This window comes from Mustela erminea, chromosome 10 (genome assembly GCF_009829155.1).
Source record: "Mustela erminea isolate mMusErm1 chromosome 10, mMusErm1.Pri, whole genome shotgun sequence".
In the NCBI taxonomy this organism is placed as follows: domain Eukaryota; kingdom Metazoa; phylum Chordata; class Mammalia; order Carnivora; family Mustelidae; genus Mustela; species Mustela erminea.
The window spans coordinates 68,021,508-68,042,234 of record NC_045623.1 but is presented as its reverse complement, the minus strand read 5'-3'; the positions used below and the strand labels follow the sequence as shown (position 1 = coordinate 68,042,234).

The following is a 20,727-nucleotide window of genomic DNA, read 5'->3' as shown; positions in this document are numbered from 1 at the left end:
AAAAAAAGATGTTGAAGTTTATTTCTAAGAAATGTAGAATATTGCAGTTTTGAATATTAAATCTAAATCTATTGTAACTACGAATCCCTCCGTTGTCTCCATCCATTCAGAAAAAGCCAAAGGAGAGTATCTTGGGAAGGAACTAAGGTATTTCTCTAGGTGATCAGCAGAAGACATAGGCTTCCTTCAGAGAGGAAGCCACAGCAGCAGTTTCTGTCAGTTAACAAACATTACTGCCACTCTGCCTTTTAAAGGTGACAGGGAACAGGGCTTTTATTCAGGACTTTGATAGTTACTCTGCATATAGAGTGTAAAATCCCATAATGAATTAGACCTACTTTCTTAAATAAAAACAGCTAGATAAAATTATATATTTATATATATTTTTTCTTTTTTTTTTTTTTCTTCCAGTTAACAGTCGTTTAGTCTTAGGTGCATGGACCAAACCCAAGATGCATCCTTGCCCTTACTTCCCAGGACCACATTCCTGAATGTCCCTTCCCTCCTCTACTGCGAGCTTTGGGAAGCAGGGAGGCTAGTGCAGCAGCAGTCAGGAGCCAAGGCACAGGCACAGCTGGGGTGAACTGAGTTGAGTGGGACAGGATGCCACTGACCAAGTGGAGTCACGGAACCCTGCCCCCACCCTAGGCCGGGGCGGGGGGCATTCCCAATCACCCTCAAGTTCTCCCATCCCTTAGTTAGATCTTTTAAAGGCACATCCAAAAATGTTGCAACTGGGGGCTGGGGTTAAGCTACACACAGTTGCTACACAAGGTTAAGGGGTTGGAAGACTCCATGGCACAGAGCAATGAGGCTACTTTTGCCCTGCTGGAAAGGGAGGCAGTGGAAGGGGGAAGGGACTCCTGGAATCCAGCCTGCTGTGGTGGAGGCCCAGGGAGGGGCCAGGGCTGTGTGGTCAGTAATGCACATACTTCACAGATCTTTGGTGCTTGTGTAGCAGCATCTTCCTTATGTACAAAGCCTGGGAAAAGTATGCTCCCGCACACAGTCGCTGGCCTGTCTCCTCTCCCGAGATGGACTGTCTCCTGCACGAGGGCATAAAGTATATGTAGTTAAGTCTAAACCACAGCGAACATGTGAAAAGTTCAGAGAAGATTTCCTGCAGACAGATCTGGGATCTCTAGTTCTCTTGAGGATCATGATAAACTTATCCCAAGCTCTACCCAAGTTTTGCCTCTTGGTTGTCCATACAGATGAGAAAAGGGAATATTGGAAGAATCTAACGGCAGAGGTTCAAGGACTCAGGCAGCTGCCCACCTTACAGGCCCCTGGGCTCCAGGACCAGCCAGTTCTCAGTGACTACTTGCATGTCTTGGCCACTAAGAGGCTCCCGCAGCCTCACCTTCACCTCCAGCTTGCCCCCAGTGGGCTTCCTTCCATCTAGGACCTGTGAAGACCACAGAGAGAGAAATGGTGACTAAGAGGGGGCAGGGGCTGGGAGCACACAGCTCCCTAGGCTCCTAAGTCAGGAGAGGAACGAATGTCCTGCAGTGCCAACACAGGAGTCTCCATTTTGTGACCGCCCTGCACTCCTGTTTCTTGGTGGTTTTAGGTTATCTTACAAAAAAGTAACATGTAAGTCTGACTAAAAATCAATGCTCTGAAGTGGAGATGAGAAACCCAGAGCTCTGTCCACTCAGTTTCCCCATGGCAACTCCTGGAAAAAATGGTCTGGCTTCAAGCTACAGCCTGAAAACCACCAAGCCCAAGCCCATACTTCACAGACAGTGCAGAGTGAAGTGAATGGTAAGGTTATATAGCCACTATGTGGCAAGGCTAGGACTAGAACCCAGGCAAAGAGTTTCTTTCCACCCACTACACTGCTTTCCCCATTGGCCAGAGCCTGGGCAGCTGCAGCACTAAACAGTGCTATGGGCTCAAGCAGACCACCCGCCTGCAGCAGGACCAATACGGAGCAGGCTCTGCGTGAGAACGTCTCCCCCAAGACAGGCCAGGAGTGGGGGCAGGCTCACGTGGTGGGGAAAGCCCCAGCCTACAAAGGCATCAGCAAGGATCTGGGCTGAGGCCTGCCAGGGGCATGAATATATGTGCTTATGGAACACGCTTCTTGCTGGACCTTCGTGTCCTCCCATCAGAAACAAGCTCTCAGGGCCCCTGCCTGTGAAATTCAGTGAGTTCACAGTTTAAGGAGCTGTCTGGAGCCCATTCCTAAACATAGACTACCTACATTCTGGAGGGGTCCCCAATCTGGAACTACTTATCAGCTTTATGCCCAGAGCTTGTTCCACTTCATCATGCTGCTAGACAACTGCCCCAAACACAACTCTGCCCCCACCAAAACCTAGGAATTTGTGCATGCCAAGTTGATAGCAACACTCAGATCCCTAAAACCCCTCTAATCCACCATCCCTGGGAACTTAGGTGACTCAGAGTACTGTGGAAAGAGTATCACTACTTCTTGTCCCGTGTTGCTATGGAATTTTCTCAGACCCTGTCGATCTCTACATTTGTGGCAAGGGAGTAGCACCTAATCTATAGCACATTTATGCATGTCTTATAATGAATGGGCACCAGAAACCTACAATAGGGACTGCTGTTCAATGAATATTGGCTCTTACTTGCCAAGCCCTCTGGTTTGCCCATCCTACCTCCACAATCTCTCTGATCTCACACTCATTCTCCAGCCGCTCCAGCTTCACGTGGGCTGTGCCAACCAGCTTATCACTTCTGAAGAAGGATCTGGGGAACCAAGAATCAGTAGAGTATCAGACCAGGAAGAGCAGGGAAGAAGGCAGCACTGAGACAACTGGGCCCTCTGCAGGAAAACTGAAAAGCAGTAGGGGCAGCAACAGAAGCTATTCCTTCCTCCCAGCCATCTTGGCAGCATAACTGACCAGGGCCTCACCCTTTGTGGAAGATTTCAAACTTGATTCCTTTGCTTTGGATCACCCTCCTGAAGCCCCGGTGGTTTCGGTTGATGTTTAGTTTGAAGAGTTGATCAAATTCTGCAAGAACGGAATAAGACAAGAAGTGGCTCAAGCTCCCAAGATTTCCCAATGAAGTGGAAACAGAGGCTCACAGCTGGCCTCCCCGCCTGCCCCTGCCCCCCCTCTGCCTGCAATTCAGAGTAACTGCCACCAGAGGGTGGTAGAGTTTCTAGGTCCTGGCCTTGGGAGCCCACACAATTTTTGTACTCTTATTAGACATAGATTCTACCAAAATGTGAAGAACTTGGATTCAAGTCCCATTTCTACCACCTCCTTGCTGTGGGGCCCTAGGCAAGTTCCTCTACCTCCCTGAGCCTCAGTTTCCCCAACTGCTTTACTTCCCAAGTTGAGTAACCAACTAAGTAAGACCCGAAAGCACTCTGAAAACAAAAGTGCTGCACTCATGAGAGCAAGCAGGAGGAGAAAGCAGTCCTCACCTGGAGAGTTTGTGTTCTTCACCACAGCTGTTTTGCTTTTTTGAGCCTGGTCCTAAAGCAGTAAGATGGGAGAAGTCCTATAGTTGCTCTATAGGGCAAAGAGCTCTAGGCTAAGTCAGTGTTGAGGGAAGTGACTGCCCTCCTCTAAGGAATGTAATCAGGGGCCTTCAAACCCTTCCCAGCAGCCAGACCTCCCAGGGAATGCAGAGAAACTGAGCACAGGGTCCTAGAAGAGGGCGTTCAGGGGATCCTACCTCTACCTGAACCTCACCGAGTTAGGGTAGTGGAACTCAAACCGCACAAAGGCATCCAAGTCATCAGGAGTCACCCCTGTGAAGGAGAAAGGGGATCTGGGGTCAGGAGGAGGAGCCAGGAGCCCTGTGCTTGATATGAAGGGAGAGCCAGTTCCTCTCTACTGGCCAGGGGTGAAGTGCCTAGGCAAGAGACTGGAGCAGACGAGGTCTTAGGACTACCTGAAGGGGCTGGGAGGTTCATTCCCCGGACAATGATCAGATGCATTTCTGTACTGTTGAGTTCTGAGAAGATCCTATAACCAAGAAGAAAAGAACAAAGTGAAGGAGAGTGGTAGGAAAAGGTTCCCTCTTCCAGTGCCTGCTTGCCTGCCTGCCTCGCTGGGAGGTGGTCAGGAGAGTAGGCCCAGGGAAGCAAAGCGTGTCTGGGAGAACACTAGCAGAGCTGGTACACAGACCTCAGACCTACGTGACCCCCCAGTCTGTAATTCCTTCCGCAGCCACCACAGCTCTGAGCTTTTCCCAGGCGGACAACCACACCCAACTCCTCCCCAGTCCTGTCCCAGCATGGAGCCACAGTTTCACTTGGGCTTTGGCACCTCACAGTCTGGAACGTCTTCAATTCAAAGTGATGGCTGGGAGGGTCAAGACCCTGAGCCTGGGCCAGCTGCAGGATCTCAAGCTGCTTCTTTCGGTCCTGAGCGAGATTCTCAAACCTGACAGGGATGGGTGGACCCATCAATATGGCAGGGCTCATTTTCTCCTCCCCACCCAGGAAGCTCCAGCCCCAGGCCTGGCACTTACCTGGTAGTCTCAGCCACATTGCCCTGGTGCATGAACTGCTTGGAGAACAGCAGACACTTCTGAAAATGAGGACCCAGGGTGACTCCAGAGCCCACAGTAAGCCTGTCTAGGTTGGCATTTGAGGCCTGACTTCTGAAAGCTCCAACCTTCTTCTGTAGTCTCAGCCCTCCTTCCCCCAGCACATACTCCAAGGCCACTGTTCCCAAGTTCTATCACACCTTTCTGCCCAAGTTTTTGCTGTTTTCTTTCAAGGACAGCCACTCCCCAGAATTCACTTGGCAAATTCCTATTCTTCCCTCAAAACCTAACAGAAACATCACTTCAGAAACAGACTTAAAGGCAACAGTTCAGACAGATATACACATACAGAAATACACACATCCATCTTCCTTCACACTTCTCTCTTGCTCCCATCTTCAAAGTATTTTCCCTGTGGTCACAACCAATAAGTAGAAGAACTAGAATTTGAATCCAGGCCTGTTTGACCTGAGCACTACACCTTTCCCTGAAGGGGCTGTGGGCACAGAAAGCGGAAGACAGACAAGCAGTCCACTGACCTCATGTTGCTCCAGAAGCAGTTTTTGTAGCTGGGCATACACCTCCTCAGCCTTCTGGGAGAGTCGCAGGTCCTCATGGTGAATGAGGATGAAGTCACCCTCCTCATCCGTCAAGGGTGAAGGCACCTGCCAGGTCACAAGGCCCCTCAGGGGCCCCAAAAGTCAGATTATTCCTCTACTGAGCCTAACAAACGCAAAATCCAAACTAAATGTTTCCCCAGTGTCTGCTAACCTCCAGTGATGGGAACTCACTGTCTCCCATTCTATCCCAGGCTGCCACAATGCTCCACTTTCCACTAGCCTTGCCCTGCCTTGTCATCTCTGACCACAGGCAGCCCGTCTGCCTTCCCTGGCCTCTCCTGGGGCCATGGGATAGAGTAGCACAAGGAACAAGCTCTCTTCCAGGTGTCACCCTATCCTAGCTGCACCCTATCCCCTCCACATGGCTGCTTCGTTCCCTGTCTATTAAGGCTGCCAAATGCCTCCTCTGCCTGAGAAGTCCTGTTGCTCAATGAGGTGAGACTCACCTTGGAGAGGTCCATAGGTCGGCCAGCTCGTACCTGGGTGATTTGAGCCTCAAGGCATTTGGCTACCCTCAGATGGGCTTTGGCCTGCTCCAGGTCCTGGCCACGCTTGGCCTGTAGGGCTGCCCGCTGGTACTGCAGTTTCCGTGCCTCTAGCAATGCGAGCTGCTCCCGCACTAAAGGATAAGGGACAATGGTTACAGCCAGGCTTGTCCCTTATGAGAGCCCTTACCTTTCCGGCCCCCTTATCCCCAACTCACCAGATGGACTCACTGACTCCCTAGAACTTGAGGCCTTGGATTCAGGCACGGCCCGGAACGAAGGGACCACAGGCTTCGCTGGCTTCTTGGCCACTGGGGCCTGGGCTGGGGACTCATCCTGCAGGTGCCCAGGAAGCTGTCAAAGGGGATCTGCTCCCCGCCCAGGCTGTGGCAGCTCCCAGACCTGGGCTCTCTGCCTAATGCTGCACTAACCTGCTGTGTAACCTGAAATGAATGGCTTTCCCTCCTGGGCCCTAGAGACTCTCAGAGCTGGAAGCAGCTTCAAAACCTTCTTGGTAGGAAACAGCAGGGTAATGGGGACTGAACCTGGGCCCTGGAGTCTGAAAGACGCTGGTCTGAATCTAGCTCTGCTAACTCCTAGCTGCGTGCACTTGGCCATGATTTTTTCCCAGTAAAACAGAAGAAAGCTTACCTACCTCGCTGGGTTCATTAGTTTTTATGAACAACAAGTCTGGGTTTATCCCTCATCTGTTATTTTCCCCCCAACCAACCCCTGAAGTCTCAGGCCCTCAGCCAAACCTCATCCTCATTTTCCTCTGCTGGGGCCGTATCCTCTGCGGAAACCAGCTTCTGGGCAGCTGCTAAAGTAGCTGCGACTGCGTCGTCCTTGGTGCCCGTGGTGGGCTCCAGGCCAGGAATGGGGGGGAACCCTGTGCAAGACAGAGACAGCTAGCAGAGGGGGAGGGTGGCCTTGGGGAAGCTCTAGGCTGCTGCTTTAGCTGGGTCTTCTGGCCATGGCTGGGATGGACGGCTTCCACAGAGTAGACGCAGATATGGGAGAAAATCTTTCCCTCTCCCCCTATCTTGCTCAGAGACCTCCTCATAAAGCCCCTACACCAAGCCCCACTCACCTGGAGGCACAGGCAGCTCTGCAAAGTCAACCCTCCGTCCTGCCCGGTGTGCTCGAATGGCATCTTGATATTGCTGCAAGGGAAGGGAGGGCCTTACAGTGGGCAGCAGTCTGCCGGCTCTATATGGGGAGGAAGACAGAAAGCAGCCCCAAAGGGAAAAAGAGCCCCTGAAGCAGCAGGAACTCCAGAAAGACAGAGAGATGGAGATTCAAAGACTAGCAGCAGCAACACAGAGCAACCGCCTGGGGAGACAGGCCGACACGGGGCAGGGCAGCTGTGGGCCCACCTTAGCAATACGTTCATGCATCCGGGCTTTGCGTTCATCCCCACTGCTCCGGGCCTGGATGCCTGCCTCCCGGTACTTGTTCAGTCTCTGCTGCAAGGCATCCAGCACCGTCTGTGGCTCAGCAGGGACCCCTTAAAGGAGAAAAGAGATGGCATCAGCTCTGCTGCCCCTCCCCAGGTCCCCACTCCACAGTTCCACCCTCCCATCCTACCTGGGGCTGCTGGAGTGTCTGAGGCCATCACTGGCTGCACTCGCTCCACTGCTGGGGATACAGCCGACGGTGCTGTGAGAGCCCTGGAAGCCTGTGGAAGGGGCTTCAGATCTGGGGACCCAGAGGAGAGGTGGAGGTGGAGGTGCATGGCCAGTCCCAGCCCTGAAACTTCCCAATCCCAGCCTAAGCAGGTCCCACCCCACTGTCTCCATACTGACCCTCAGGTGCGGGGGGCATGGCACTCAGGTCCACAGGCTGTCCCTTCTCCAGGGCCTCTAGGACTGCACCAAATCTCTACAGTAGGAAAAGAAGGTATGGGCATAAGCCTGGGAACCTCTTTGCTGAAAAAACTCCCCCCTCAGACCAGTCTCACTCATGCTCAGTCTATATGCGTGACCTTGAGCAGGTTCTTGCCCCCATCAGTGAAACAAGGGGTTGCACACAGAGCTTGAGTCAGACGTCATACCTTCCCGATCCTCATGAGCTCCCGGGCACGGTCTAGGTCTCCAGCCCGCTTGGCATTCAAGGCAGCCAATTTGTACTCTCTCTGTCGAGCCAACAACAGGGCCTGTGGGTCTGGGTCTGGGTCTGAATCAGGTGGGGCAGAAATGCCAGGACCACCCAAGAGGCTTGTCTCCATCTGGGAGGACTTGTCTATTAAGAAACAAAAAGCCCGCAGAAGGGGCATGAGTGTCAAAGAAGAAGGTGCACACCCTGGGTTTCCAGTGCCTACAGGTGTGAATGGTGTGACGACCTTTTAGTAGGTGCAACTGATGACAATGGACAGTGTGGCAGGATGGGGAAGCAGGCCATGAACTCTGGCTTTGGAGACTGGGCCAGGACTTGGAATGTCTCCAGATACCTGGCTCCACGGTGAAGGGAGCTGGGGCATCTGCCTCAGGGTTCCTGTCAGTTGTTTCCTGGGGGACAGGCTGTCTCTTGCCCAAGGCCACTGGAGGTGGAATCTCATCCTCACTGATCTTCCTGCCTTTCCTCACAGCAGCCAGCTGGGCCTCCAGAGTCTGAAGGAGAGAACCAGAAGCTCTGCCAGCCATCTCAGCCTGAACCCTGCTTGAACTCAGGCCAGGAATCCTTCACAAGGCTGGTGGGGAAGCCTCCCCTCTTGCTGCTTTACCCAGTACCCTCAGCCCCGATCCTCCCAGCCCTGCTCTCTGGCTAGGCCCAACCCACCTTTAGGCCACGCTCACAGCGCCTGGCTTTGGCTGCTTCACCTGCCTCCTTGGCACTGGCTGCAGCCTCCTGGTAGTTGTGGATCCGATCCTCCAGAAGAGCCTGCAGCCCCCGAGGCCCTCCAGCCTGTAGATACTTCAGTTCAGGGCATGGCCACTCCAGGGCCAGCTAGGCCCTTGCTGCTCCCTCCCTGCAAGGAAGCTGCCCCAGAAAATGGAGCTCTTGGATTCAAGGAGAAGGAAGAGCCTAAAAGCCTCAAGGTGGGAGGCAAAGATGCACTGGAGAGGCCAGAGGCCTTGTCAGAGGAAAACACAGAGGCTTAGACAATCTGTGGAGGCTAGGAAACGGCTGCAGGGGGTGGTCTGGGAGAACAGAGAGGCCTTTGAGGCTGGCCAATCACCAAGCAGTTTCTCATGTTCTGCCTCTGCATGGAGAAGCTGCTGGAGGAGGACCCTGGAAAGGGTTACTGCAGCCTTCCTACGCAAGCCATGCAACGTGCATGTTACACACAGACACAGAGGGGCATCAGAGGCACACAGGATCTCTCCAGTACCTACCTGAGCTGCTGGGATCGAAGCTGTTAGCGGAGCTCTCTGTACTGGAGCTTCAGTGTCTTCCTGTCCCTTCTCCTCTTCAGAGCCACCTGGACTAGCTGTCTTATCACCATCCAGGGGCCCAGTCTCCTCATCCGCACCCAGGACCTCCTGCAGCTCAGTCTGGAGAGACATAAGTCTCAGGAGCTTGGGAACCATAGAGCCATACCCATGACAGCATATGAGAATAAAGGACCCTCTCCCTCAGCAGTATTTCCCGGCATCAGTCACTGTGCCTATCACTGCGTCCTCGTTACCAAAACACTCTTTTAATTTGACCAAGGAGAGCCTTCAAAACAGTGAAAACTCCAAATCTGAAAATCTCTGAATGCATAGTTCAGACCAGACATCAAAAAAGACCAGTTTCACACTGCAGTTAGGAAAATGGGCCCAAGAAGGGCAAGGCACTCACTCCACCTCACAACACACACAGAAACAAACCCCAGGCCTCCTCCACAGGCTTGATCACAGAGCCCTCAGACACCAGCGTGGCAGACCCACCAGCAAGTCTGCATCCTCCTCCAGCCCTTCCTCCTCCTCCTCCTCCTCCACATCCCGCATACAGTCTGCAGCCAACTTCTCGATGTGGGCCATAGGCAGGGGGGCTGATGGAAGAGGGTCACAGAGGGTCAGGGCAGGCAGAAAAGGTCCATGAGGAGGGTGTTCAATCCACTGTGCCAGCAAGACACACCCAGATAGAATCCTCCTTCCCTTCCACAGCCAAAGTCCCACCTGGAAAATTCCTGCTTTTCCTTATGACCCAGCTCAAAAGACCCTGGGAAAAGCTGGGGAAGCTTCCTGGGAATGCTCCCTTCTTGGCATTTTTTGTTGTCATAGTTATTCATAGACCTGTCCATCCATTCCCCAACCACACTTTTAGCACATGTAAAGATTTTTAATGTCCAATGGAGATTCATGATAATTCTTCAAGATAGGCAATACTATCCCCTTTTTATATGAGTGAACTGATAATAATATCCATGTTAATTTTCCTCACACTACAATCCTCGTAAATGGCAGAGCCAAGATTCAAACCAGGCTCATCTAACTCCAAAGTGTGTTTGGACCAACAGAGAAGGGCGGGCCATGGGTCTCCCAGACCAGTGATGCCCTTCCCAGCTCCTCCCACTGTCCTCAGCTCAGGGGCACGAGAAGGTGGGGTGGTTCTCGAGAAGGTGGGGTGGTTCTCGCTAAAACAAAGGTGGGACACTCAGATCCTCCCAGGCTTCAGGTCTCTGCCCTCTTCCAAGCTGGGGAGGGGGATTCCACTTGTTCATTCAACACAATTTCTATACACTTATTATGTGCTCAGTGTGGTCCATGCAGAGCTCCTCCTCTGTAATGGGCCCTGGCTAGGGCTAAGACAGAGAGGTGAGTCTGTCTGAGAATCAGACTGCTGACTGTCCATAATGCGGAGATGCACAGTCAGAGGAGTGAGATTCCCTCACACAGGTGTATGGGCAGGAATAGACAGCCTCTTGGTGGGAGGGCTGCAGAAGGATGGATATCAGAAGGACCAGGTGATCTAACTGGCTCCTCCCAGATGTGAGGAGAGAACCCTCTCTACCATCTGCCTAAACCCGTCTGGACCCAGCAATGGGTCAGCCCAGTGCCACAAACTCACCCTGCCCCTTGGTTGTGGGTTTCTTGCTTGAGGCCCCTGCTTCCCCAGTGAGGGCCAGCAGTTCAGCCTCAAGATCTCCATCATCTTCAGTCTCCTCCATCCCCAGCAGCATGTCCTCAGGACTGAACTCCACAAAGAGCCCCAGCTGCAAGGAGAGAAGGGTTCTTAGGAACCACACAATGAGGACCAGTCCCAGAGCCAGTCTTAGGCTCCTTCATTATGTGTGAGGCCCAAGATGAGGACAGGGAAAATGAGGCCTACAACATTAGCCTTTGTGAAAATTATCTCCCTAGTCACTGTAAACAACCCAGTAAGACTACCATTGCCATTATTATTACTCAGACCATAGGAGTACTAGCTGTCAGGCATGTACTTAGCATTCTACATGATTATCTTCATTAATTCCCCTAATCCTGAGACATTAAGTCTTTTTTTTTTTTTTTTTTAATTGTGGTAAAACACATATAACAGGGGCATCTGGCTGGCTCAGTTTGGAAGAGCCTGTGACTCCTGATCTCGGGGTCATGAGTTTGAGCCCCACAATGGGTGTAGAGATTACTTAAAAATAAACCTTAAAACAAAACAAGGGGCACTTGGGTGGCTTGGATAGTTATGGATCTGCCTTTGGTTCAGGTCACGGGCTCAGGTTATGATCTTGGGAGTCCTGGAATGGAGCCCCACATCGGGCTCCCTGACCAGTGAGGAGTCTACTCCATCTCCCTCAGCAACACTCCCCCCACCCCTGGCTCTTACACACACTCTCTCTCTCTCGAATGAGTAAATAAAATCTTTAAAAAACAAAACACATGTAACATAAAAATTATCACCTTAACTATTTTTTTAAGGTAAGCTCTATGTCCAATATGGGGCTTGAACCCAGTACCCTGAGATCAAGAGTTGCATGCTCTACCGACTGAGCCAGCCAGGAGCCCCTCACCTTAACCATTTCCCATGTTCAGTTCAGTGGCATTAAGTACCTTCACGCTGTTGTACTACCACTGCCACCAGCCATCCACAGAACTCTTTTCACCTATTCAACAACTCCCCTTCCCCCCACCACCCCGTCAACCACCATTCTACTCTGTCCCTAAGAACCTGACTAAGTGCCAGAGATAGCATTTAAAATAAAGGTCTTTGTGATTTTAGTCTATGCTCTTTATTCCACAAGCTCCCTTACCCACCTCTTTTAAGACAATAAAAATGGACTACGAAGTCTCAGAACCTGGGCCCAGAAGAAGTAAAAGGAGCAGACTGGAGGGCAGATTTCTGTCTCCCACCTGGGCCACAGCCTTGTGTCCCTAAGCAGTAAAAACTCTTCCAGTGGCCATAGTTCTCAAGCTCTGGCATCCTTGGCTGACAAGCAAAATCATGGCCCTGAATGAGAAACCCATGACAGTGATGACACCCCACCAGAACACCCTAAATTTTGTGGCTCCTGAACCCTTCAGACCACTCATATGGAGATGGCAACGGCAGAAGGGTGCCTGGGTTGAAACACAGCAGAGTTCACACCTCATCCCCCACATGAGGGTGACAGGGGCTAGTCAGAGGGTCTCTAACAGCTCTCCCAACTCCAGGAGGAACTGTTCAAAATCTCTGGACTAATGGGGAAACTAAACAGGTGATCAAGCCGTCTAGAGAGCCCCCCACCCCAGACTGGCCTGGGAGTGGAAGAGGCAATATCCATACCTGCTTTGCAGCTGCCACACCCTGGCCACTGGCCTGGGGGCCTTTCCGAGGTCTTGGCCCTGGCATCTTGACAGGCTAGGTACCTGTCTGATGGGGAGGGGAAGAGACTCAGACTGGAGCAGGCTACAAAGCCCCACCCCCAATAGCACTACGTGTGGTAGGGTGTGGCTCGTAAACTGTCAATCCAGAGAAGAAAGGCAATCTTGACCACCAAAGGATGGAATACTGTCAATGGAATCACAGCACTGGAGCAAGCAACATGGGAGGTGGAAGGGATGGGGCCCACCCATTAATGGGTTTAAGTGGAGAGTGTGGACACAGTAAGAACTTACTGAATCAGACTGACCAATTTGGATTAAACCCAAGAGCCTCAGTGAGGGGGAGCGGCACAGGAAGGCAGATTCAGGAACCAGGTTTGTGCAAGGCTGGATAGGATTCAGAACGGCTCTAGAGCTGTGTTGTCAAACATGGTAGCCGTATGTGGCAACTTAACTTTAAATTAAAATTTAAAATCCAGTTCCTCAACTAGGGGCTTCCACTGGCCAGCTGAACATTTTCATCACCACAGAAAGTTCTATTGGACTGTTCTGCTCCAGAGAAATCTGAGTCAGCATTCTGATTCAGAGATCTCACAACCTTTCACAGGACCTACTATGTGAAAGAACAGGTGCTGGGCACTGCAAGAGCAGGAATGCCTCTGACACCTTCTCAGCCCTCAAAGTGCACTTACATGGTGGAGACAGCCTTGACAATGGACTAAAACCACACAGGGCTGCTACAGGGGCCCTGTATCCCCAGGAGCCGCCACTTATCCAGTGGAGAGAAAAGGCTTCATGGAGAAAGTGATGCTTGTGCTGAGTCAAGAAAAAGTTGGGGGTAAGGAAGGGTTATGGAATCCAGAGGCAACAACCTGATAATGGCTTCGAACTAAGAAACAATTTGATCTGCACAAGCTAAAGACCTGGGATTACTGGGACATAAAAGTGTGAGACGGGAAATAGCTCATGAGAAGCTGACAATCCGTACAGGAGGCAAAATGGGAAATCCTTTAAGTCTAAGGATCTGGGCACGGTCCTGAGGGCAGTGGAAGTGACGGGACCAGATGGGCAATTCAGAAACCTCCCTCTGGCTGCAGACGGGAAGAGGAGGCTGGAAGCCTTCCTGGCACCGAGCATCTCGCAACGGTCCCCATGAAAGTGGCGAGCGGAGGGGAGCGCGGGGGTGGCGTCGGGGATGGAGAGAAGCGGCTGGATTTCACACTTAGAGGGTAAAATCAACAGGGCTCCGAGGTTAGCTGGCTGTGGGCGCACGGGAGGAGGCGCTCAGGGTGACTCCAGCCGTCAGAGTTCGCTGACTTAGGGGAATGGCCGGCCGTCACCTGAGCCGGGGGCTCGAAATGAGCGGACTCAGGGAAGAAATGAGGTCGGACAGGCCGAGTCTGCGGGTCCGGGACTTCGGGCAGGGAGCGTCGGTGCTGGGCCGGGACTCAAAAGAGAAGACAGCGAAGGGCGCAGGGGAGGCGAAGCCGAGGGACCCCACTGCCGCGCTGCAGGACGCGCCGCCCTGCCTTGCCCCAGCGCCTCCATCTCCCCCGCAGCCCTGTATCGCCCCTCGCCGGGGTGTGAGTACGCTGCATACCTCACGCCGGATCCGAAACCAGCCTGGGCCTGATCCTGCCTGGCACCGCCCAGGGCTCCCGCGGCCCCCGGGCGGCGGCGGCGGCGCAGGAAGCAGCCGTGACAGGAAGCGACCCTGCGGGAGAAGGATCGCGCTCTAACACGTGACTCCACGGCCCGTAAGGCGCGCAATGCGCATGCGCAAGGCGAGATGGGCGTGACCTTCCAACAGGTGACTCGAAGCGTGAGGTTTTCAGTGCGCAGGCGCCTTCGGGCAGGTAGCGCGACGCTCGCGGAGACCATAGTTAGGCGGTTATGGGGTGTGCGGCTGCTTGCGTAAATGCAGTAGGTGAGTCCCATGCCCCTACATTTACAACTCCGCTGCCAAGCTTCCTCCCGCATTCCCAGTACGGTGCTCCTGGGCTCACACTCGCCCCGCCCCCTCGGCGTGGAGGCGGGCCTGGCGCAGGCTCTGCCCCAGAGGTGGGCCTTTTCTGCTAGCCTGCTGCGCCGGGATTGTCTTTGTAATAGAGTCTAGAGAAATGAAAATGGGACTCACTGTTTGTTTCTGAATCACTCAGCAATTGAATGTATCTTTTCTAGTGAGAAGGCAGGTTGAGTACCTAAGACAGGCAGTGTTGATGGCACCTCTTTATGAAGTCACTTCAGACAGTTTAACACGAAGCGATTAGGACGGTGAAATGGCGGGTGGAGGCGTGATACAGAGAACCTTGACGTGAAACAAACGCCCCAACGCACTCCCGCCTAATCCTGAACTTTTACAAAGGACTTTTCCATTTTCTTACTGCCTTTGGGTCATTTTCAAAGAGGCCTTCTTTACCATTTAAAATTTAAGTTTCGCTCTCATAGTTCTTCTCGTTAGTAAGTTTTGTTTTATGAAATATTTAATATATACAGAGAGATATACAATATCTCATATTTGCTTGAATGGAAGGTCCACAAAGGCAGACCTTTCTATTTGTTCTTAAAGTTATCTCCGGTGTTTAGAACATCGCATGGTACCTGGTAGGTACTCAATATATACTTCCTATTTTTTGAGTGAAAGGACATAAATACATAGGTATCTACCACGAATTTAAGAAAAAACAGTACAATACAGCTGAAACCACCCTACACCTCTCATGTTGCAACCGTTTCCCCAAAGACAAACCTACTCCCTTAGTTCTACTACATATGTATAGATTCTTAAGCAATCTACAGCGTTTTTTTGCAAGCTTTAACATTGTATCATTGGTATCACTACATATATTCTACAACTTCTTTTTCTATTCAACTCTATCTGTAAGGTTCATTCACATCTAGCAATTTTCCCTTCTCTGTGGTATTGAAGAGTATGAAAATAGGGGCGCTTGTGTGGCTCAGTGGTTAAGCCTCTGCTTTCGGCTCAGGTCATGATCTCAGGGTCCTGGGATCAAGTTCCAGGTTGAGCTCTCTGCTTGGCAGAGAGCCTGCTCCGCCCCCCACCCTTCTCTGCCTACCTGTGATCTGTCAAATAAATAAAATCTTAAAAAAAAAAGTATGGAAATAATCCACTTTCCCAATGGCAAGTGCTATGAACATTCCTGTACACAACTCCTGGGGAGCAATGTGTTTCTCTAGGGTTTATACCAAGGAGTGGGTTTACTGGCTCATAGGGTTTCTGCATTTTCCAGATTAAATTTTACCAGATCATCCCCAAAGTAGTTTCGGTTTACATTCCTGTCAGTGGAGCATTTGGGTTCCAGTTGTTCCCTATGGTCTTGGAAAGGTTTTCTAATACACATGAAAGGATTTTGACTTGCAGGCCTCATTTACTATGTTTCCATTTTGTTGGTCATTTTATGTGTCTTATTCTGTAGATGAATTATTCACTCATTATTCCTTTTTATTAATTGTGTAATCTTTACTAACACTGATCCTGCATTATATGCAGTTATAATTTTTTCTGAATTATTTGAGAACTATTTGCAGATGTTCCAGTTCACTCATAAATATTTCAACAAGGACATTATCCTATATAACCACAATAACTTACCACTAAATTTAGTATTTACATAAGACATAAGATATGGTTCCTAATAATGTTTATGATTGTTTGCATCTCTAAGCCTATGACTCAATCAAGGTTCACATGGCACATTTAGCTGTTTAGGTTTCATTTCTCTATTTTCCTTTAGTTTAGGATAGTTTCTCCATGGATTTTTGGTCTTCTGGGATACCGATATTTTTGAAGAAGGACAGTTGCTTTGCATAATATTTTCCCCTGCAATTTTGATTTCTGAAAATTTCCATCAGTAGGTTCGGGTCAAACATTTCCGGCAGGACTATTACACAGGTGATGTGTTTTTCTCAGTGCCTGACGTAAAGAGGCTTTAGATGTCTGTTATATTGTTGGTTGGAAATGTAAATATGAGAACTGCAGTTACACAAAAGCCCTGCCAAGATTTTGACTGAAACAGACTTGTATTTAGAGGTTACCTCTCTTTCATTAGACTTATTTCTTGGTATCTTGTATTTTCTGTGCCTTCTAAGTCTTTAATTTAAAGATTTGTTTTTATGATAAACAGTAACTTTTTTTTTTTTTAAGATTTTTTATTTGTTTATTTGACAGAGAGAGATCACAAGTAGACAGGGAGGCAGGCAGAGAGAGAGGGAGAAGCAGGCTCCCCGCTGAGCAGACAGCCCGATGTGAGGCTCGTTCCGAGGACCCTGAGACCACGACCCAAGCCGAAGGCAGAGGCTCAACCCAATGAGCCACCCAGTCGCCCCAACAGTAATTTTTAAAAAATTATATTTTCTATCTATTTGTTGATAGGGATTATTTATCGCTGGTATTATTCGTAGCAGGTTTTTTTTTAAAGTATTTATTTATTTATTTATTTGAGAGAGAGAGAGTAGGAGAAGGCGGGGCGGAGGAAGAAGGAGAAAGTCTTAAGCAGACTCCACACTAAGCACAGAGCCCGACATAGGGTTTGATCTCACAAGCCTGAGATCAAGACCTGAGCTGAAACCAAGGGTTGGACCCTTAACGGACTGCGCCACCCAGGCATCCCAAGCAGCGGTTCTCTTTTGTAAACTAATTCTGTTACATTCACATTGTTCAAAAGTTCAAAGATACATGACGTACAGTAAGTCTTCTTCTAAAGCCTGGCCATAGCCATCTAGTTCCTTCCCAGAGGCCACCAATGTAACCAGTTTCTTATCTATTCTCCCACAACTATTTTTTTTTTTTAAGATTTTATTTATTTGTCAGAGAGAGAGAGAGCGCAAGCACAGGCAGAGAGAGTGGCAGGCAGAGTCAGAGGGAGAAGCAGGCTCCCTGCGGAGCAAGGAGCCCGATGTGAGACTCGATCCCAGGATGCTGGGATCATGACCTGAGCCGAAGGCAGCTGCTTAACCAACTGAGCCACCCAGGTGTCCCCTCCCACAACTGTTTTATATAGATACACATAACTGTGTGCATACCATGTTGCCATTAAATAAATGGCAGGGTTAAAAAATAAAAATCACAAGGTGGCCTATTGTTGGAGGGGTGGTTTGGTCTTTTAATCTGGCGTTTGTAATGACTATAAACTTCTCAAACACTCTAGAAAAAGGAAATTATTTAATGGAAAACTTCAAAATACCTGACAGCCATTCCCATTCAGTATGTTTTGCTACAAAAATTCCACCTGCCTAGAAAGAGGAAATGAAGCCCTTTGAAAAGAGCTGATGATTACAGTTCTTCCTCGTGAGGCCCTTCACTCCCTCAGCGCGTACAGTACATCGTCCTGGCTGACGTTGAGCCGCACACGAAGGAGCAGGTCGTTCCTGCTGGGCTCCACAAGGAGGAGGCGGCAGGAGCCCAGGTGAGAGCACACTGCCATTGTCTCTGATATGGTGGGGTACGGAAGTCCCTCCATTCTGCACAGTGCCACGTGTTGAGTGTATACCTAGAAACAAAAAAGCAAATCCGAGGTCAGACGCCAGAAAGTGAAAGAAGAAAGAAGGTAGTACTGCTTCTGTACCTGATCATTTATTTCTTCCCATAGGCAAATCAGATACTTCTTACCCAGGTGATCCTCAATACCCTGAAGGCATCCACAGGCGCCCCTGTGGGGCACAAATGCGGGGGTGGAATGCTAATCAGGCTTTGGAATCAGGACAGGTCTGAATCCTGTTCTACTTATCACCTAAATATGCAACCCTGGGCAAGTTATTTCACTTTGTGCACTTTAGTTTTATCTATTAAGCATACTGCCACATCCCTCACTTGTTAATGGATATAAAATATCTAGTAATTGTCACTTATACAAACAGTCCTAGTCTCCAGGGAGTGAGAATTCCTAATGAGACTGTTAAAATCCAAGTCAAATTTTGCTATAAGCGCATTTTCTTTAGCAGATAATAGTGCACAGGTACTAAAGCAAGACCCCTGGGAAAGCACAGAGGCCCAGGGAGAATATTACATAAAGAGAGGCAGGTCGCAGTGGGAAACCTGGATTCCTAAAGCGTCTCCAGGGGGCCAGCAAGCCTGCCACACTTTCTGGTCACTTTTCTCTTTAATAATCGCCCCCCACCCCTACCCCCACCCAGGCTGGGAGCTTGTCGGGAGCAGGGACATTGACCAAGTCAACCCAGGGTTCCTGGCACACCTTCACAGTTAATGACACATTGTAGATGTTCAGGAAATGTTTACAGACTAAAACGAAAGCCACTGTGGCGAAGAGCTGCCTTAGGCTCTAGACTGTGTTGCCCACACTCATGGGCAAACATAACTAGCAGTTTAAACAGAATTTAAAGAAAACAGGAAAGGAAGAACAGAAGTAGCTGGACCTCTCCATTTGCATGTCTAAAATACAGTCACACAGACAGACATATGCACCCCCGGGTACACACCCAAACACCTTTAACAATCTTTCAAGGCAGCCCATTTATTATTTAGTTTTAAATAGACATTTAAGGCACTAGCCCTAGTGAGACTTTTACTCAATATAATCGAAACTATGCTCAGACTGTTTGCATTGATCTTTGTAATTTGTTTTTAAAATGGATCATTTTGAGAGCCTTATCCCCACCACACCATAGCTGTATTTGGGCAGTAACTCTTGTCTTATTCATCTTTGTGTTTGTTTTGTCTTTAATGATTTATTTATTTAGTTTGAGAAAGAGAGCGTGAGCATACACAGGCAGGGAGGGGCATAGAAAGAGCCCGATGGCAGGCTTGATCTCTCATGACCTGAGCAGAAACCAAGAGTCTGAGGCTTAAACGAATGCGCCCTCCCAGGTGCCTCTTGTCTTACTCATCTTTGAATCTCTTACTCCTAGAATAGTATCTGGCACATACTACTCCTTCCCACCAACTGTGCAGAAACTAGTTGGTAAAGGTCTCTTCTCACACAACTGAATACAACATCACATAAAAATAGATGTTGGCCTGGGGCACCTGGGTGGCTCAGTCGGTTAAATCAAATGCCTTGATTTTGGCTCAGGTCACGATCTCTGGGTGGCGGGATCGAGCCCTGCATTCGGCTTCCTGCTTGGGGAAGGAGATGCTCTTCTCCTTCTCCCTCTGTCTCTCCCCCTGCTCACACACTCTCTCTTAAATAAGTAAATCTTTTTAAAAAAAAAGGTGTTGATCTGATATTCTTTAGCATAATTGGGTTGGCACAAATAGAGACAAACTGTTATGCAGTCATTGAATTTCCTGCCTATTTAAAAGGCACCAAGAGCAAAATCTAGAAGGATTTAAAGAAAAGATCAATCACCTGTTGAAATGTTGCTTCTTCCAGTCCTGATCGACGGAACTCAGCAAGGATGGCTCTCAGGAAACTCTGTTCCAGAACAGAGGAATTTCTTAAAGAAAATGAGATGTGAATTCTTGTTAAGTGGCCATATCACTAGCTCAGAGAAAAGCCAAATAAAGTTTTCATGTGTCTTTACAGAAGAGAGAGGAAAAACTCTCTCCTATATTATTTGGCAAGGTTTCCTCCTCCCCCTAAAAGTTCCAAAATGATATAAAATGCCATTACAGAAGCCAGGGAACAAAGCAACTAGCTCTCCCTGTGGATTATGCCCCTTAAGAAAAGGACAGCATCTTCAGTAAATGCAGGTTGGATGAGAAAAAGCTTAGAAACTTCCATGGCCTTCCCACACTGTGGACCTCTCCTGGGGTCCTTCAAGGAAGGTTCAGGGTCAGGAAGGAGAAGCATCTTACTTTTTAAAAAATTGAATGTATTTGTCATTTGACATTATGCACTTTTAAGGTATACAACGTTGTACTTTGAAACATTTATATATTGTAATATAATTCCCTTTGAGGCTATATTTATCAAATTACACGATCATAGGAAAATACTGTTATCCACATACATTAAAAGCAACTTACTTGATGGCAGTGATATATGACGATGAGAACATCTCATCTACTGCTTGTAGCAAGTGGGTTACAGTGACCAGGCCAGGGGAGTCAGGCTTCTGGCAGGAGAACTCACAGATCTCCGTGGCACGCCTACAGATGTCCAGGCAGCGTCGTGCATCTCCAGAAAGGGCTGCCACCTACAAGAGGGAATATTTTATTCCTTGGGGTCCACCTCAGCCCAAGAGAAAAAACAACAGACTCTTGGTTCAGCTAAAAAGGAAAGGCAGTGCTGGGAATGGGTTGAAGCCTGACGTCATGTGCTTAGACCCAGTGGGAACCTGGTGGGAGCCTGGATATAAATTATTACACTGCTTCTAGGATTCTTCCTTAAGTCCAAACCTTTGTCTTGGATTTATGGATAAAACCATAATGGAAAGGGCAAGAATTCTCACCTTTATTTAAAATTCAGGAAATAAAACTTAAAAGAGACCACTGGCCCAAGA

At 49.4% G+C, this 20,727-nt stretch overlaps 2 protein-coding genes across 7 annotated transcripts in view; both read right to left on the bottom strand.

Moving 5' to 3' along the window:
- Positions 1 to 185: 185 nt before the first annotated feature.
- Positions 186 to 13,996, bottom strand: CC2D1B (coiled-coil and C2 domain containing 1B). 2 transcript variants are annotated; one of them, XM_032303365.1, is made up of 25 exons: positions 13,907 to 13,996; positions 12,269 to 12,355; positions 10,580 to 10,724; positions 9,457 to 9,560; positions 8,920 to 9,078; positions 8,363 to 8,488; positions 8,034 to 8,193; positions 7,638 to 7,825; positions 7,390 to 7,465; positions 7,172 to 7,282; positions 6,961 to 7,091; positions 6,675 to 6,747; positions 6,343 to 6,473; positions 5,803 to 5,920; positions 5,546 to 5,718; positions 5,019 to 5,144; positions 4,462 to 4,520; positions 4,257 to 4,373; positions 3,880 to 3,953; positions 3,678 to 3,736; positions 3,407 to 3,458; positions 2,888 to 2,987; positions 2,631 to 2,721; positions 1,279 to 1,408; positions 186 to 1,046 (listed from the first exon to the last, which is right to left on the bottom strand). In XM_032303365.1, the coding sequence occupies exons 2-24, from the start codon at positions 12,332 to 12,334 to the stop codon at positions 1,280 to 1,282; spliced, it is 2,568 nt and encodes an 855-aa protein (XP_032159256.1). In that variant the 5' UTR covers positions 12,335 to 12,355; positions 13,907 to 13,996; the 3' UTR covers positions 186 to 1,046; position 1,279. The 2 variants fall into 2 exon arrangements, with proteins under 2 accessions (XP_032159256.1, XP_032159255.1); XM_032303364.1 differs by lacking the exon at positions 13,907 to 13,996 and adding an exon at positions 12,999 to 13,111.
- A 3,470-nt stretch (positions 13,997 to 17,466) lies between these two features.
- The window catches only part of ORC1 (origin recognition complex subunit 1), a 29,261-nt gene continuing 26,000 nt past the window's right edge, over positions 17,467 to 20,727 (bottom strand). For all 5 annotated transcript variants that reach the window (XM_032303095.1, XM_032303092.1, XM_032303096.1 and 2 more), the window contains exons 16-18: positions 20,252 to 20,421; positions 19,632 to 19,719; positions 17,467 to 17,816 (exon numbers count right to left, since the gene is read on the bottom strand). In XM_032303095.1, the coding sequence (XP_032158986.1) occupies positions 17,625 to 17,816; positions 19,632 to 19,719; positions 20,252 to 20,421 (450 nt within the window). In that variant the 3' untranslated portion in view covers positions 17,467 to 17,624. The remainder of the gene's footprint in view (positions 17,817 to 19,631; positions 19,720 to 20,251; positions 20,422 to 20,727) is intronic.